This window comes from Mytilus californianus, unplaced genomic scaffold (genome assembly GCF_021869535.1).
Source record: "Mytilus californianus isolate M0D057914Y unplaced genomic scaffold, xbMytCali1.0.p SCAF_12, whole genome shotgun sequence".
NCBI classification, from domain to species: domain Eukaryota; kingdom Metazoa; phylum Mollusca; class Bivalvia; order Mytilida; family Mytilidae; genus Mytilus; species Mytilus californianus.
In genome coordinates, this window is record NW_026262604.1 from 56,173,782 (window position 1) to 56,191,855 (window position 18,074).

Sequence of the window (18,074 nt, forward strand, 5' to 3'; positions counted from 1 at the left end):
AAAATCAAAAGTATCGGCAAACAAAGTATGTGTCCCAAAGATTCAAAAATTGCTTGTGTATTACAATTCATCCTTGTCACCATGGTCACACTCACTGATGTTTTATCTAGACATTCTAAATAAAAATTTTATATTTTTGATGTAAATTTGCAATTTTTTTAAAGAGGGTTGCTTCTTACAGTTGAAGTCAACCATTCCAAAGTTTTATGAACAACATGAGTACTATCAGTGTTTCAGAGGACACATGAACAACATGAGTACTATCTGTGTTTCAGACGACACATGAACAACATGAGTATTATTGGTGTTTCAAATGACACATGAACAACATGAGTATTATCTGTGTTTCAAATGACACATGAACAACATGAGTTCTATCTGTGTTTCAGATGACACATGAACAACATGAGTACTATCCGTGTTTCAGATGACACATGAACAACATGAGTATTATCGGTGTTTCAAATGACATATGAACAACATGAGTACTATCAGTGTTTCAGATGACACATGAACAACATGAGTACTATCAGTGTTTCAGTCGACACATGAACAACATGAGTACTATCGGTGTTTCAGATGACACTTGAACAACATGAGTATTATCGATGTTTCAAATGACACATGAACAACATGAGTATTATCGGTGTTTCAAATGACACATGAACAATATGAGTACTATCAGTGTTTCAGATGACATATGAACAACATGAGTACTATCTGTGTTTCAGATGACACATGAACAACATGAGTACTATCTGTGTTTCAGATGACACATGAACAACATGAGTATTATCGGTGTTTCAAATGACACATGTACAACATGAGTACTATCAGTGTTTCAGATGACATATGAACAACATGAGTACTATCGGTGTTTCAGATGACACATTAACAACATGAGTACTATCGGTGTTTCAGATGACACTGTGGGTATTAATGGTATCCATAATCCTGTTCTCTTTTCCTCAATTGTGACAGCATCAAATAAAGTTTACATGTAACTTAATTGCTTTGAGTGGCAGGTGGCATTTTTTATAAATTACATCTTTTTCAAATGTTTTCATTAAAAAATTCACACTGTATAAAAATCTAAATTATAAAAACAAAATTACTGGTCTGATTATTAAAACTTTTGGTGCCAAAAAAACAGATGTTTACGTTTGACCTTAAAAAAAATATCTCTAAATTGTTCATATAAACAGTATAAACAAACGTTACATTGTATGAAAATTATATATATAAAAAATAAGAATATGAAGAATTTGTAATGCTAAGAAAAAGACAAAGGAGAGTGTCAATAGAGAACATCTCAAAGATTGGAGTTAAAATATTACCTGTAACTGTAAAATTTAATGAAGCTGATGAATCTGTATTCAGTACATGACACTTATACAGCCCGCTATCTGATGTCTTCAACTTCCAAAGACGCAGTTTTTTTACCAATGTTGTTATATCATCTTCTTCAATCTCAGATTCTTCAAATGAGTGTCGTCCAGATATATCTATCTGAAATAGATAATATTACACTGTAATCACAATTAATATCCTAGAATTCATCTTATGTATTTCCAGATTTATCATTACATAAAAATAATGGATCTTGCCTGTAAAAATCTTCCAACTAAAAATTAGGAATACAATTCTTTCTTTTCCTTTACACTAGTTAGCAGCTTAGAAAGTTAAGAAGATATTCCATATATTTTTGAGGATAATAAATTTGTGTAATGTCATACCTTATTTAATTTGCAGTGTTAAGGTATAAAAATAAGGAGATGCCAGTCAGAGGAAACTATAATTCATCATAGAACAAAGAACAAGGGTAATGTGTGACCTTCAAAGATGAGCAAAACTCATGTTATCCTATGGTAATAGGTGAGTTCCAGAAAATAGCTGCTGTTTAATGTGGAAATTGAACTAGAGGCTCTTGCTCACCTTGGTCTATGTGCATATTCAACAAAAGACACTCTCCAAAATTGAAGACGAGAACAGAATTCGTTTTTCGATTTAAAGTTTCTCTTTATCTATTATAGTTTTCAAGATAGTAGGCAAACATTTTTAAAAAATGGTAAAATTTGTCATTTAAGGGCAATAACTCCTACAAGAAGTCGTCTGACAGTTTTGACATATATGGACTATTGGTAGAGCTCAACTTTCTGAACAATTTTGACCTTGTCATATTTTCTCTATTTATCAAGGTTTTCAAAATAATAGACAAAACTTGCATTTTACCCCCATGTTCTATTTTTAACCATGTCGGCCATCTTGATTGGCAGGTGGGTCATCAGGCACATTTTTTTAAACAAGTTACCCCAATGATGATTGTGGTTAAGTTTGGTTAAATTTGGCTCAGTAGTTTCAAAGGAGAAGATTTTTGTAACAGTTAACAACGACGGACGACGGATGAAGGACGCCAAGTGATGAGAAAAGCTCAAATGGCCCTTTGGGCCAGGTGAGCTAAAAAGTAGTATCATGTGACACATGCCTAGATTTTTACACAGGCAAATTCAGCAAATGAAATGATTTAAATAGATTTGCACTTGAAAAGTTGACCACGATGTTCTAAATCACTCCCCACATCTTAATGTTTTGGTCCCAACAGTGCATAGATTTCTTATGTTATCACATGACTTGTGTGTGTAAAATGAAATCAGACATATAGTGATTAATGGACTATCTTGGAACTAAAATTAAAGTATTATGAAATAACATGTGACTAAATATAAAAAATTGAAACAATTCAAAAATGAAAACAAACAGCTTAAACTAAGTTAAGAACATTAAAAATATATATATGGCTCAGATCCACAATTATTAGTAGTCATACAGTCTTCATTACATATTCAGCAGATCCTTTCTATTTATTTGTTTTAATAACAATAGTAATTACTTCGTTGTATACTTATTACTTACACTGGCATGCATGCACTTATAATAACAGATTTTACAAATAAAGAGAAGGATCATCAAATATAAGATTTAAAGAAAGGAACAACATTTTTTTCATCATCATAAAGAAACCTACAAACCATGCTCCTATCCTTTCGACCTTGAGGTCATCACCTTTTGTCCATAGTATTGACCTTTCACCTTTACCATGGTATTTGACTATACAAGTCATTGTAACATTGTGATCATAGTATGTATTATCTGTTTTATTCACTTCCACACTGATTATGTCTGTAAGAAAAAAACATTAAATAGTTTCATTAGATTGTTTAAAGAACTGTTCACACAGAGACAAGTCTCGCCTTAATGCAATTTTGATACATGTAGTACAAAGCACATATGATTAAAATGGCAATACTTGAACATGTAAACTATGCAAAACATTCACAGTCAATAAACCATGACTGAGAGGGCAGGGCCAAAAAATCTCAATGGAAATAAAATGTGCCAAAACAAATTATCATTGACCTACCACTAGCGGTTCCCCATAAACTGACCTAATTACAAACCAATACATAAAAAACAGCAAATCATTCAAATCTAATAGACCATGACAATGATGAATGAGGGAGTTGGGCCAAATAATCTCCAAGGAAACGAGATATGCCAATACTAATACTGTAAACTACATACCAAATATCATTGACCTACCACAGGTTCCCAATATACTGACCTAATCACAAACTAATACAATGTTGATGCCAACGTTGATGCTGGAAACCACACCCTAAGTCTTGATTTTTTTACCAATCGAGGAGAGACAAATATGCAAATGTAATATATATTCATACTGGACCTGACCTGAATAGTACATTTATTGTTGATGTGTGTGTTTTAGGTTCCAATGAAATAAAGATGTTAGAAAAATAAGATACAAAACTCTGGTTCAAGAAAATTATGGTATATATCCTGATACCTATATATGTCAACATATCTGATAAATACTATTGGATAATTATAAGTTTTTAAACTAACCCTTTATTAATAGAAAGTAAATTGAACCAACCTATATAAACTACTTACCAAGAGTATCTTCTTTATCTTGCAATTGATCCTGTACTGATTCTGTGGTAGATTGGATGAAATCTTCATTATCATCTAAAAAAGGGAAACAAATACTGTTCTAATTAGTATAAACTTACAACACAATATAGAATAACATGATATTCAAATATTTAAATCATTTAGCCTGAAATCAATCAGTTGTGAGATCCAGAATTGGGGTTAGGGGTTGGAAATATCTGTCCCATTTTTTTATATTTCATTTTATTATTCATTTGATGAAAATTTAGGCCTTTAATTCCTCCCTTTTCCCCATCAGACCCTTTGGACTCCCGCTACCAATTTAAAAACTTCAGAATCAGCAGCTGCATCTTATGTTTCTAATGTAGGTGAATCCAAAAAGGAGGTTTTTTATTCACTATGACATGTATGAATAAACTCATCATAGATACCAGGATTAGAACAGTATATGCCAGACACATGTTTGGTCTACAAAAGACTCACCCCACATCCTGCTTCAGTCAAAACAGGAGTCATGCTATAACAAAGTCGAATTTGAAACAAAACAAGAAATGATTGTAACAGGATGCTGTTACGAAGTCTCCCAAACGAAGCTCCCATAATTCGTAATTCCCAGGGTCGCCTGACATTGGGCAAAGTCCAGTGAAAATTGGTTTGGTCCAGTAAAGTGATATGCATTAGTGATGCCTGGGGACTAACCCTGTTCAAATCATCTTGGCATGACAAACCAGAATATATATGGTTTAGGGGTGGGGATCTCGACCATTTACAAGATATTAGAACTTTCTCAAATGGCAGGGGGTCGGGATGACCCCTGGGGACTAACCCTGTATATCATTCAAACCATCTTAGCATGACAAACCAGAATATATATGGTTTAGGGGTGGGGATCTTGACCACTTACAAGATATTAGAACTTTTTTAAATGGCATGGGGTGGGGATGAACCCTGGGGACTAACCCTGTATTTCATTTGATGTGCTTTATCATGACAAACCAGAATATATATGGTTTAGGGGGTGGGGATCTCGACCATTTACAAGATATTAGAACTTTCTCAAATGACAGGGGGTCGGGATGACCCCTGGGGACTAACCCTGTATATCATTCAAACCATCTTAGCATGACAAACCAAAATATATATGGTTTAGGGGTGGGGATCTTGACCACTTACAAGATATTAGAACTTTCTTAAATGGCATGGGGTGGGGGTGACCCCTGGGGACTAACCCTGTATTTCATTTGATGTGCTTTATCATGTCAAACCAGAATATATATGGTTTAGGGGTGGGGATCTCGACCATTTACAAGATATTAGAACTTTCTCAAATGGCAGGGGGTCAGGATGACCCCTGGGGACTAACCCTGTATATCATTCAAACCATCTTAGCATGACAAACCAAAATATATATGGTTTAGGGGTGGGGATCTTGACCACTTACAAGATATTAGAACTTTCTTAAATGGCATGGGGTGGGGTTGACCCCTGGGGACTAACCCTGTATTTCATTTGATGTGCTTTATCATGTCAAACCAGAATATATATGGTTTAGGGGTGGGGATCTCGACCATTTACAAGATATTAGAACTTTCTCAAATGGCAGGGGGTCGGGATGACCACTGGGGACTAACCCTGTATATCATTCAAACCATCTTAGCATGACAAACCAAAATATATATGGTTTAGGGGTGGGGATCTTGACCACTTACAAGGTATTAGAACTTTCTTAAATAGCAGGGGGTGGGGTGACCCCTGGGGACTAACCCTGTATTTCATTTAATGGGCTTTATCATTTAGAACATTTTCAATTAAAAAGATTGTGTCTATCACAAACGGTTTTCAATTTATAATCATTTGAAAATTTTTAAAAATAAAATCCCATAGGGTTCTATAGTAAAACCCTCTTTTCTTTTTGCCCCTCAAAGTACCCCTTTATAAACCCCATTGCACAAACAAAACCCTGATTGCACCACTAGACATGTTAGTCTAAAATATTGTGAAACCCCAAGTTAATCTGACAAGCGGTTTTGGAGAACGGGTGCGGACAAGTTCAAATTTAAAAGCGGCGGAAGAAGAAGAAGAAGAAGAAGTTCAAATTTAAAAGCGGCGGAAGAAGAAGAAGAAGAAGAATAATAAGAACTGAGCAAAAACAATAAGTCTTCCCAAACTTCGTTTGGGAGACTTAATAATAATTTATTACGTAAATTCAAATTTAAAGGGGCATTAGCTGTCAAATTCATGTTCACGGATTCAACTCAATTTCTCATATATTTGATTTATAACATACTAAAACGTATATCCATATTATAAAAAGTATAAAATAAACAATTTATGATGCATGGACTCAATAATATGTATCAGTAATTTGTGTGTATTTTAGTCTAGACGCCATCTAATTAACCATTGAGGTGACCTTCGAAGACTGCCGATGGTCATATAACCTGATATATACATAAATATAGATATAATAAAAGAACATAGTTCCAATGTCCCCCGCTTTGCACATATTTTATCTATCCAAAGGCAATTACTAAAAAAAGAACTTTTTTTTTTCTTTAAAACAATTGATAAATATCTTAGAGATATAATTTATAAAGTCTTCAGAGCACATGCAATGCAATTTACGTTACAATTAATTTTTCCAAGGAGCATAACTCGTTAAAAATATTTGATCATCACTTATTTTCGAAAGTGTCAAAGACATTGCTGATATAAAGTATAATATAAGTTTCATAAAATTCTGGCAAGAATTGTACACATGAGAGTGCTAACAATGCAATTTTCCATATAATCAATATTTCCAAGGGACATAACTCTTTTAAAATTAATTGATCGGCATCAATTTTCAAATTTGTCTGAGACATTGATGATAAAAACCTATAAAATAAAATTCATAAAAATCTGGCAAGAATTGTACACATGAGAGTGCTAACAATGCAATTTTCCATATAATCAATATTTCCAAGGAGCATAACTCTTTTAAAAATAATTGATCAGCACTGATTTTCAAACTCATCAAAAACATTGATGATATAAACCTATAATATTAATTTCATGAAAATCTGGCAAGAATTGTACACAAAAGAGCTCTCATAAGGCAATTGTAATAATAAAATTAACTGAGATTTCCAAGGGGTATAACTCTTTTTAAAATACTTGATCGACACTGATTTTCGAAATTCATCAAAGACATTGCTAATATAAACCTATGATATGAGTTTCATAAAATTCTGGCAAGAATTGCACACATGAGAGCGCTAACGATGCAATTTTCCATATAATTAATGTTTCCAAGGGGCATAAATTTTTTTTAAATAATTGATCGGCACTGATTTTCAAACTCGTCCAAGACATTGCTGATATACACCTATGATATAAGTTTCATAAAAATTAGACAGGAACTGTACACCTGAGAGCACTAACAAGACCGGATGGACAGACGGACACCCAGTATTTCCATGTCCCCTGCAACACATTTCGCAGGGATCAAATAGAAACGAACATGTGCAATTGGATTTTTCTATGTCTGTTTGAATTTATATTATGGGTTAAAAAAATATGTTAATCATTGTTTTTACCTGTATAAGAATGAGTTGTTTTGGATTGAATCAGTCAACCAAATGGTTTACCCTTGTTTCAATTTCAATGTTGACATTCTTTTCCTTTTAATAGCTGAACATGCTTAGTTTATGCTTAACGCATCTCTAGCTCAGGGGTTAAATTGAAGGTCACATGAATACAGATTCAATAAGGTCAAATTATTCACTTGCACATGTTGCAAGTGAATAATTCATCAGCGAGGTTTCTTTTTAGTTTATTTTGACAAAATTGAACCAAACTGGCTGCTAAAAGCGAATTATTATTTTACTATTTCACTTTCAGTATTTGATTGAACAAAAAAAACATTTTAACTTTGGTGGATAGTTGTCTGATTGGCATTCATAACACATCTCAAATATAGGCAACCTGAAATTATTTCCTGGCCACTGAAATTTTGAGTTGGCCACTAAATTTTCATGTCTGGTGGCCAATTGGCAACTTCATTTCAGAAGCTACTTTGAGGGCTGTTGTCTTTATAAATGTATTTATATAATGTTCTAGCCCACATTGTGTTACAAAGCTACATCTGGTTTGTAACCCACAAACTTACAAAGTATGACTATAATTTACCTTTCTGAATCTTTGTCTTGTTTCCTCCAGACAGTGTGGCTACTAGCCAGTTGGTAGATTTTCCGGTCAGATGTCCAGATTTGGCAGCTATCCTTACTTTGTATTGTTGACCTTTATACAGATCTTAAAGAAAATGAAAGGTTCATAGAGAAAGATTTTGGAAAAGGTGAAAAATATATTTTTGTCCTGAGAAAGAGATCCATGCCCCTAACAATAGATGAGTGGTCAGTGCCTAATTACCTCGTGTACCTGCTATGATAAGTCTAGGGGAAATTAGGGGAAAATAAATATGACATAATAAAATTGAGTTTCACAAAATATTTCTTATTCCCAAATGCCATATACCTTAACAATGATTATTGAAAATAAACTGTTAACACAGAGATATGTCTTGCCTATTTGTTATTTTGATAATGCAAATATTGAAATTAAAATAGCAATACTTTGTTAATATGTAAGTTATGCAAATATTCAAAGTCAATGAACCATGACTGAAGGTACAGGGCTAAACAATCTACATGGAAATGAGATGTGCCAATACTAATACAACTGTACACAAATACCACTGAAATCTCATAAGTCGTTCCCTTTAAACAAACACAAACATTAACTTGTAACTTTTAAACTATGTAAAAGTTTCAAAGTCAATAGACCATGACTGAGGGGGTGGGGCCAAATAATCTCTGTGGTAATGAGATGTGCCAATGCTAATACAACTACATACCAAATATCATTGACTTACCACTAGTGGTTCACCATAAACTAGATCTAATCACAAACTAGTACATTGTTGACGACGACGCTGATGCTGGAAACAGCATACCTATGTCTCGCTTTTTGACTCCGTCAAGGAGAGACAAAAGTGGGGTCTTTTATAAAGTAAAAAAACAAATTGTTTGTCACGTAAAAAACATGGGTCATGCCCCCAGAAAAGGTGAGTGTTAATTACCTGTTATAATATATTTTTGTTTCTTTTTGGTAGTGACCACTGTACAGAGTGTTCCTTTCTGTACCCCTTTCTGTCTATACTGGATCTGGTACCCTGTTATCTTTTTGAAATCATCTCCTCTTGGTAAGCCCCATTTCACAACAAGTTTCTGTAAAATGTGGAAATATATGTAAATGTGGTCAATGTACATGTATGTTAGTATATCTTTCTTTTATGAAATTCTTGGACTTGGCTTCGTACAGAATGTTCCTGTAACCTAAAATACTGCACATTTCTGTATAAAATAATTTGTATTAAAAGAGCTTATTCCTATCTTTGTAACTTTTAACTGAGTATTAATTAAAATATTAAAAAACTGTCATGTAAATATTAATTACTACATCTCTTTAGAAAAACACAGCTGATGCAGGAATCTTTCTCTGCAGACTAATTTATGTAGGACAGGTCACTTATAAATATGATTAAAAGGAGATCTAGATGTACATGTAGGTAAATCAAATTCCCAAACCATATCATTCTGTTCTAAGAAATTCCTTAATCATTCATGTATACGCTATCTCTAATAGTAACAATGTAATTGTCTTTTAGCAACAGAAATAAATTGTATTCATAAATAAATTTATAAGGTACAAGCCTGAATTGCCAACTGGCAATCTGATAGCAATATTTTTATTTGGTATTATTGTATCATATGTCTCTGTCTCTTTCATTATAACCAATGATTTATTCTCACGGTGGAGTCGTTATTTTTTGGTGGGATACCATCTTATGTTGGTAAATGTGAAACAAGAATTCAAATGTTCAACAAAGTGGAAATTTTTATTATAGGCTGGTTGCAGACTTTGACAAAATCATTAAATCAAATATCAATGAAAATACATTTCTCTTCAATCCACCAGAATTGGTAACAACAAAAAAATTCAATCCAAAGTATACAGGATTCATTAAATGCCAAAATGCGAAAATTTGTCAAAAAATGTCTTTTAAAAAAACAAAAGCCACATGAGATAACATATGAGTTATAGTAATATCAGAAGCAAAATCCATCTTCTTTCTGTTAAGTGGCCACAATAAACTGTCTGATTAGTCTGCCAATGTGTTGCCCCATGAAGTCAAAATAATAAATGAAATATATAGTTCTGATAGTTAATCCATTCCACATCCAACTAAGTAAGACATCACGTGACTTTGGTGACGTAGCGAGCCGCCATTTTGTGTCATTTTGTCCCATATAAAATGCATAGGTGCTTCAATAAAGTTCAATTTTCTCATGTTAAGAAATCGTGTCAAACCAAAAGCATTAACATCCTGTATATACAAATTTTTTGTTTAACATGTATTTCCAGTGTTTAGTTTTAGTGATAAACACAACTTGACAAGTTTTCTAAAATGTACAAATATATAATTCTCTTTCCCTGTACACTACTTAAGGAATATATATAATAAAAAGAACTTTAAGAAAATATGAATATTATGAAAAATTCTTCGATAAAGTAATTTTTGCTTAAAAAAATAACCAAATATTAATGTTTCTCAATAATTGGCTAAAAAAAAATTCTCTTTACCAATGTACACTACCGAAGAAATATATATCATCATGATCATAAAGAACTTCAAGAAGAGACGCGATAGATACAAAAGGGACTTTTAAACTCATAGGTCATGTAAGTCAAAAATAAACTGATAACGCCATGGCTAAAAAAGAAACAGACCAACAGACAAACAGACAAACAATAGTACACAAAACACAACTTAGAAAACTAAAGACTGAACAACACGAAAATATGAATATTATGAAAAATTCTTTGATAAAGTAATATTTGTTTAAAAAAATAACCTTATTAATGTTTCACGATAATTGTTTTAAAAAAATACTCTTAATTTTAATTTATATTTAATAGATTTTTTTATTTCATAGAAAATTAAACGAGACTTCATTGCATATGACTTTTGTCATTTACTTTTTTAATTCAATGTTTTAAACAAAATACAGGCATTCAAAAAGAACAATATTGAAATTTTAACTTGTGTACAACATACATGTGACAGAGTTGTCAAGTCACAACTGGAGATTTGAAAATTTTCAGCTGGAGTTTGTACTATAAAAATATGTTAATATGTACTAACCGCCAATATTTATCGACAGAGTTATCAGTCCTGAATAGGACTGATATAGTTGAAGGTAGTAATGTCCTTTACCGTCAGGCATCAAACAGTCATTTTCGGTTACCGTTAGCATCAAATTGGTTAAAATTTTACCGTGATTTGTCAAAATATCCTTTATATCGTGATTCGTCAGTGGTCTCAAATAATTATCGTTATGTGATGGCATAGCCAGAAATTAGTAGTACTTTTGTTAATTAATATTCATAATATGTAAATGAGAATTGTACCATGTGATAATAGTTTGAACTGAACTGGCTTGGTATCATTAAAATCTTTAAAACACGGATATTATAAGTTGCATGTCACAGAGTCCTTGTTTATAATCACTCTGATATTTCCACAAAGTTGTGAGGCGGTCAAAATCAAAACAATGAACGCGAATTTAGTGAACTTTTTGTGTTTTCGTGAGTTTATTCTTCTTGAAATAGGAGCATTTTAACTTTACGTGGGAACCTAGAGTTCAACTCCTACACATACAAGGTTTGGACTTGCTTATTCTTTGGACATTCAAGTTTCAAGTTTCATCCCCACAACCTGTTTTTGTAATGACCTTGTTAGCAAATTTTCAACACAAAGTTTGAAAATTTGACGTTTCAGCCATTTTAGCTTGTACTTTATACTGCAATGTTAAAAGCCTCTCGCTTCGATTTTTAAAATAGCTCAGGAACCTTTATTTTTGCAACGACAGTCATTATGTTTCGTTTAAATGGTGTATATTGTTGACAGTTTTGTTATATTTATTTTCTGTCCCCGCAACCTGTCTATCACTTAAATTAAAGTTAAAACAGACATTTTTTTCAAAATTCCCTATCATTTCAATAAAATTTCCGTGACCCGTATCCTATTTCTTTAGTATAATATTCAAATAAGCAAAGTGGCGTTGATTTCTGGATATGCCTTATTTTTGGAAAAAATGTAAGATGATTCGTCAAAATCAGTCTATTTTTTACCGTCTAAAAGAAAGTGCACATTTTATCGTCATGCTCCAAAAATTACCGTTAACGTCATTTGGCAAGATTTTTTAACGTTATTCGTCTTGAAGGTACCCCCATTACGTAACGACCCTCATAGTTGGCAGAGACATATAAATGTATTATATATCTCTGTAGTTGGGTATGATCTAGATTCGCTACAGTTCTTCAGTGTCTAAATGTCACACTATTCTTGCTGTTATGTCAGTTTACTTGATTGACACCGTTTTACCTGACTATTCATGAAATATTTGTCACTGATCATTAAGCAAGCATGTTAAGTTAACAATGTCATGTATGGACAAACCAAAAGACTTAAAGGGCACCTCAAGAATAGGGGAGAGAAACAAACGAGCTTGCAACGACTAGCTGGTCCGAGGAAAGAGTATATTATCGTCCTTTGATTATGGACAGTGTATAACTTTTTTCATACACCATCCACATTTATATTTTTATATTTTATTCATTTACTAGTAAGTAGGTCACTGGTGGTTGAAATTACATGTTCAAAAAAATTGGGTATACATGAATTTTTAGGTAGCTACCATTTGATTTTTATGGGGGGGGGGGGGGGGGGGGGGGGGCTAGGATGAAATATGAAAAAAATAGGCAGGACAGGAGTTTTGAGTAAAACAAAAGGCAGGATGAGACACTTGCAAAAAAAAAGTCAGGGTTACAATTTGGGTAAAAAAAGTCAGGATAAACTTTTAAAAAAAAGGCAGGACCGAATAGAGGGAAAAATAAAAAAGCAGGACAGAGATTACAACTAAAAAAAAATGCAGGACAAAATTTTTCATCCTAGCCCCCCCCCCCCCCCCCCCCCCCCCATAAAAATCAAATGGTAGCCCCCTTAGGTCATGAAAGTAGTGATTTTGGTCCAGTTAAAAAAGGTCAAAAATAAGTATGCCTGAAGCTGTTAAACTGAACTATAGACCCCACAGCATGGAATTCTCCGTATTTTGATTTGGATCTAGTAGACTTTTCTATAATTTTGATAAAATTTGTCCCAATAGTAGTGCACTACATTGTAAAAAATCTTTTTGAGACCGATTGCAGGTGAATTTTTTGTCAAGTAATTTGAATTAGAGACATGTGTCTCTTTATTTTGGATGTACTGTCCTAAAAAATGCACTACGACATAATCAGCTAATAATAGTGTTCTCGGGCCGGGTGACGAAGGCGCCGACAATTCATCGTTTTTTCTCTGAATGTGTGTGGGTGGGAGGTGTGGTTAAATAAACGTGTTTGATTCTAAACATGATCAAAGCAGAATTATTTGTTTGACTTTCAGAAGAAAAATTAAACAAATAGTTTGTTTCTATAATAAAATATAAGTCAAATGTAATTTCTGTATTATTTTTTATGAATGAATAATTATTTATCTTGCAAATTTCAAAGTCTCAGAGTCCCAAGACATATTATTACTTTGCTTTTGTTTCCATTTTTAACGTTTTTCGTGATGAGATATATCTTCTAAACATTTCGGCCCATGTCAGATTTTCTCGGAGTTAACAAGATAATAGACAAAACTTGCATATTACCACTATGTTCTGTTTTCAGATTGGTTGGATATGTTGGTTGTCAGACCTGCTCACCAGACACATTTTCTAAAACTAGATACACCATTGATGGTCGTGTTCAGGTTTGGCTCTGTTTGGCCTAGTAGTTCCAGAGATTTTTGTAAACGTTAACGGACAACGAATGACAGACGACGGACACCAAGTGATAACAATTGCTCTCACTGACCCGAAAGTGCGGTACAATAGGAACTAACAAAATAGATAAAAACAAAATATCAGAAAACAAACAGAAATAGTTGTCCTCGAGGTCATATGTTTTACTACTAATTCCAAAATGTGTCCAGCTGGTTAATGAGTACTATGATTTGGTTTGATAAATTTTAATGCCTTAATAAGTTTAAAATTCTCATTCGCAGTCATTATTGTTCACTACGTCCTGAATTACAGATAGGCCTAAGTCATTCTTTTTTAATTACACAGCTATCGTAGAAGCGCTTTATATCTATACAAAATAATTTTTTTTGCTTGAATAAGTTACTGATATTACAATGTATTTCTCACAATGGTATTTCTATTGTTTCCCATTAGCAATTGAAAACATATTTTTGCCAATGAGTCTCTGACTGGTTGATTTTTGTTTGCCGCAACGTCCTATTACAAATAGTGCATGCAAATTCAGGACCGTGTCAATTAAACTGAAATAAAATTAAGTATAGTATACACTTAGTTTGAATAATGGCGGCGAATCCATTTGGAGGCTGGTTTTCAAGTGTTTTTCGAGAAAAAATCTAAAAATCACGTTAATACCAGAGTCATTTCTCGCAAGTATACATATACCAGTATTTATTTCATTAGGGACAACACAATTTGCAAATGTTACTAAAATCCCTAACAATTAAATCAATAAAATATTTACTATGTAAATGAACCAAATTACTCCAAGACTGATTGATTGTAATTTGTTAAATGCCTATTGGCAATTAATGCATGAATATTCAGACGAGAACAAATTAATTATAAAAAGATATACAGCAGGTATAGGTTCTGTCAGAATGAGTTGACCAGGATGAAGCCGGGATGGGAATTACGACTGCCACTGGAAAATGGGGTAGCTATTTTTGCCTTGCAACCAGGGGCGGATTCCCTCAGACGGAGAAACTGAGACTACTTTTTATTTCACGTGGTACCCTCGAGAGTATTTCATCCATGAAATGTATAAAAATTGCACATCCACTAAAATTTCTTTGGTGCGAATAAAAGTGTCGACAAGATAAACTTCTCCTGCTATGCTTTACCCGAGTGGAATAAAAGTGTCAACAAGATAAATTTCTCCTGCCTAAATTACTCGAGTGGAATAAAAGTGTCGACAAGGTAAACTTCTCCTGCGATGCTTAAATAACCCGTGTGGAATAAAAGTGTCGACAAGATAAACTTCTGCTTAAATTACCCGAGTGTTATATATTTATATATTAAAGTATTAACGCAATCGAATGCACGAAAATATGTTAATGATGATGATGATGATGATGGGGGTTATTAACGACCTTGACTGGCTATATAGCCCTTGCACGGTCGGCTCGTGCCCGGAGGCGATTGTTGAGCATTAAATATTTTCTGTTGCAGTTGGTTAGGAACAGGTGGAAGGCTCCATTTTGGTAGGCGGCCATCTTGGTTTACGTGAGTTGTTTTGATTTTGGTTTTTTACTATTTTGATGTTTCTTTGCAGTATGGACTTCAAAACGGCTGCTTTCAGGGCCAGGTTAATCAGCTGGGCAGCCCGTTAACCACGACGATGTGTTGCTGGTAGATGAATCATCGACTCCGCAGTAGATGACTGCAAAATTGCACTAAACCTACAATACACCTCGGACGTCTGGGCAGCATGTGACACTCACCCATCCACAATGGGTTTCAGAGTGTCGCTGACGCGGGTTTACTGAACGGGAGCCTCATAAACTAGTTTGTCTTTGAACAATCTGAGCAGCGTAACATGTTGAAGCTTACGGATAACGTGGCCAGGAGCTGATCCAGCACGTCCTTTCAGCTGTAAGGACTGAGACGTGACTGTGTTGATATGTTGATGAGTAAGACGTCGATATATATATATATTTATCCTATATTGAGGTAAATTATATGGCCTTCCAAATACCGTTTCGATCCCTAACTTCACTGAAGAGACATAAAAGATTAATTGTCGAAATCCGGATATGGTGTACACATTTTTGCACCTCATGTTTGTGGTATAAAGTTTATTGTTTTCTGTTTGGTATTAAATTAATATTAAGATCCATTTCGTTAGATCTGGTGATCAATTTATTTGGCAATCGTCAATGGCAGTCAGCAGGGTTTAAGGACATCAGTTGTTCGACCTGTTAGTCAAATGCGTTTTGTTAAAATAGACTTTTTCACTTTTTTTGGTCTTTTGGAAATTGTTGTTTGTGCTGTATTTATACCCCTCTACAAAGAAATTTGTTTTACATGCACACGTATAAAAATTGCGGTTTTTATCCAACGCAATCATAGGTTTGAACGTTGTTTTCAATTTAAACTTTTATATATTTTTTTCGTTTGGGCTTGTATTTTATTTTCCTTCGGGTTTATATGATCCGTTCATCCTATTTCGACTCTTTAAAATTAATTTCAAGAGTGTATCCTAATTTGAGGTAAATTATATGGCCTTCCAAATACCGTTTCGATCCCTAACATCACTGAAGAGACATTAATTGTCGAAATCCGGATATGGTGTACAAATTTTTGCACCTCATGTTTGTGGTTTACATGTACCATCTTTTCCACAAGTTTATTGTTTTCTGTTTGGTATTAAATTAAAATTAAGATCCATTTCGTTAGATCTGGTGATCAATTTTTTTGGCAATCTCCCCCTGCGTTGCACATATTTTATCTATATAAGGTACAAGGATAATAACTAAAAGAAAAACACTTTTTTTTTTTCTTTAAAACTTTTTATTAATATCTTAGAGAAATGAAGGCTTCAGAGCAAATGCAATGTGATTTCCATTATAATTAACATTTCCAAGGGCCATAACACGTTAAAAATGTTATAATTTGATCAGAACTTATTTTCGAATGATACAAGTTTCATAAAATTCTGACAAGAATTGAACACACGAGAGTGCTAACAATGCAATTTCCATATAGTAAATGTTTCTAAGGGGCATAACTCTTTCAAAAATAATTGATCGGCACTGATTTTCGAACTCGTCCAAGATATTGCTGATATAAACCTATGAAATAAGTTTTATAAAATCAAAATCTGACAAAAATTGAACACATGAGAGCACTAACGATGCAATTTTCCATATAATTAATGTTTTCAAGGGACATGACTCTTTTAAAAATAACTTATCGGCACTGATTTTCGAACTCGTCCAAGACATTGCTGATATAAACCTATGATATAAGTTTCTTAAAAAGCTGGAAAGAATTGTACGCGTGACAGCGCTTACAAGACCTGACGGAAGGACGCCCGGTATTTCTATGTCCCCCGCTACTGAGCCTACCGTATAGCCTTCAGTCAACAATGAGCAAAACCCTAAACCGTATAGCATGCTATAAAAGGCCCCGAAAAAACACAAATATAAAATTGAGAATGGAAATGGGGAATGTTTCAAAGAGACAACAACCCGAACAAAGAGCAGAAAACAGCCCAAGGCCACCACTGGGTCTTCAACACAGCGAGAAAATCCCGCACCCGGAGGAGGGCTTCAGCTGGCCCCTTAACAAAAATGTGTACTAGTTCAGTGAAATGGACGTCACACTAAACTTCGAAACATATAAATGAACTAAAATAAAAAAAAACATACAAGACTTACAAAGGCCAGCGGCTCCTGACTTGGGACAGGCGCAAAAATGCGGCGGGGATAAACATGTTTTGTGAGATCTCAGCCCTCCCCCTATACCTCTAGCCAATGTAGAATAAACAAACACACAGCAATACGCACAGTAAAACTCAGCTAAAAGAAGTCCGATCGAGTCCATGTCAGAATAGATAACAGAATAAATGTAATTATTTCCGATGCAAAGACCCTATGAGTGAATCAATATTAATACCAAAATATGCCATCTTTAATGAACTGACAACAGTATCGTAACTATATCCATTCTGAATAAGTCTGTTTAGAGGTTTGGTTAGCTTTTGTGGTGAATGACGACAGTTTGTGCTTTGTTTAGAATATTACCATAAAAGATTGGATGTGAAATACATGAACGTACAAGATGTCTGCATGTTGATTTATATTTACGAATGAATCCGTTTCAACGATAAAACTAAAGGCCTGATTTATGTACAAAACTAATAAAAGAAAA

The 18,074-nt window shown here is 33.7% G+C and overlaps 1 protein-coding gene across 2 annotated transcripts in view; it reads right to left on the bottom strand.

Annotated features, from left to right (window-relative positions):
• LOC127722048 (fibronectin-like) overlaps positions 1–18,074 on the bottom strand; it is a 72,391-nt gene that overhangs the window by 49,739 nt on the left and 4,578 nt on the right. For both annotated transcript variants that reach the window (XM_052228894.1, XM_052228893.1), the window contains exons 4-8: positions 9,092–9,239; positions 8,143–8,265; positions 3,973–4,047; positions 3,026–3,180; positions 1,338–1,509 (exon numbers count right to left, since the gene is read on the bottom strand). In XM_052228894.1, the coding sequence (XP_052084854.1) occupies positions 1,338–1,509; positions 3,026–3,180; positions 3,973–4,047; positions 8,143–8,265; positions 9,092–9,239 (673 nt within the window). The remainder of the gene's footprint in view (positions 1–1,337; positions 1,510–3,025; positions 3,181–3,972; positions 4,048–8,142; positions 8,266–9,091; positions 9,240–18,074) is intronic.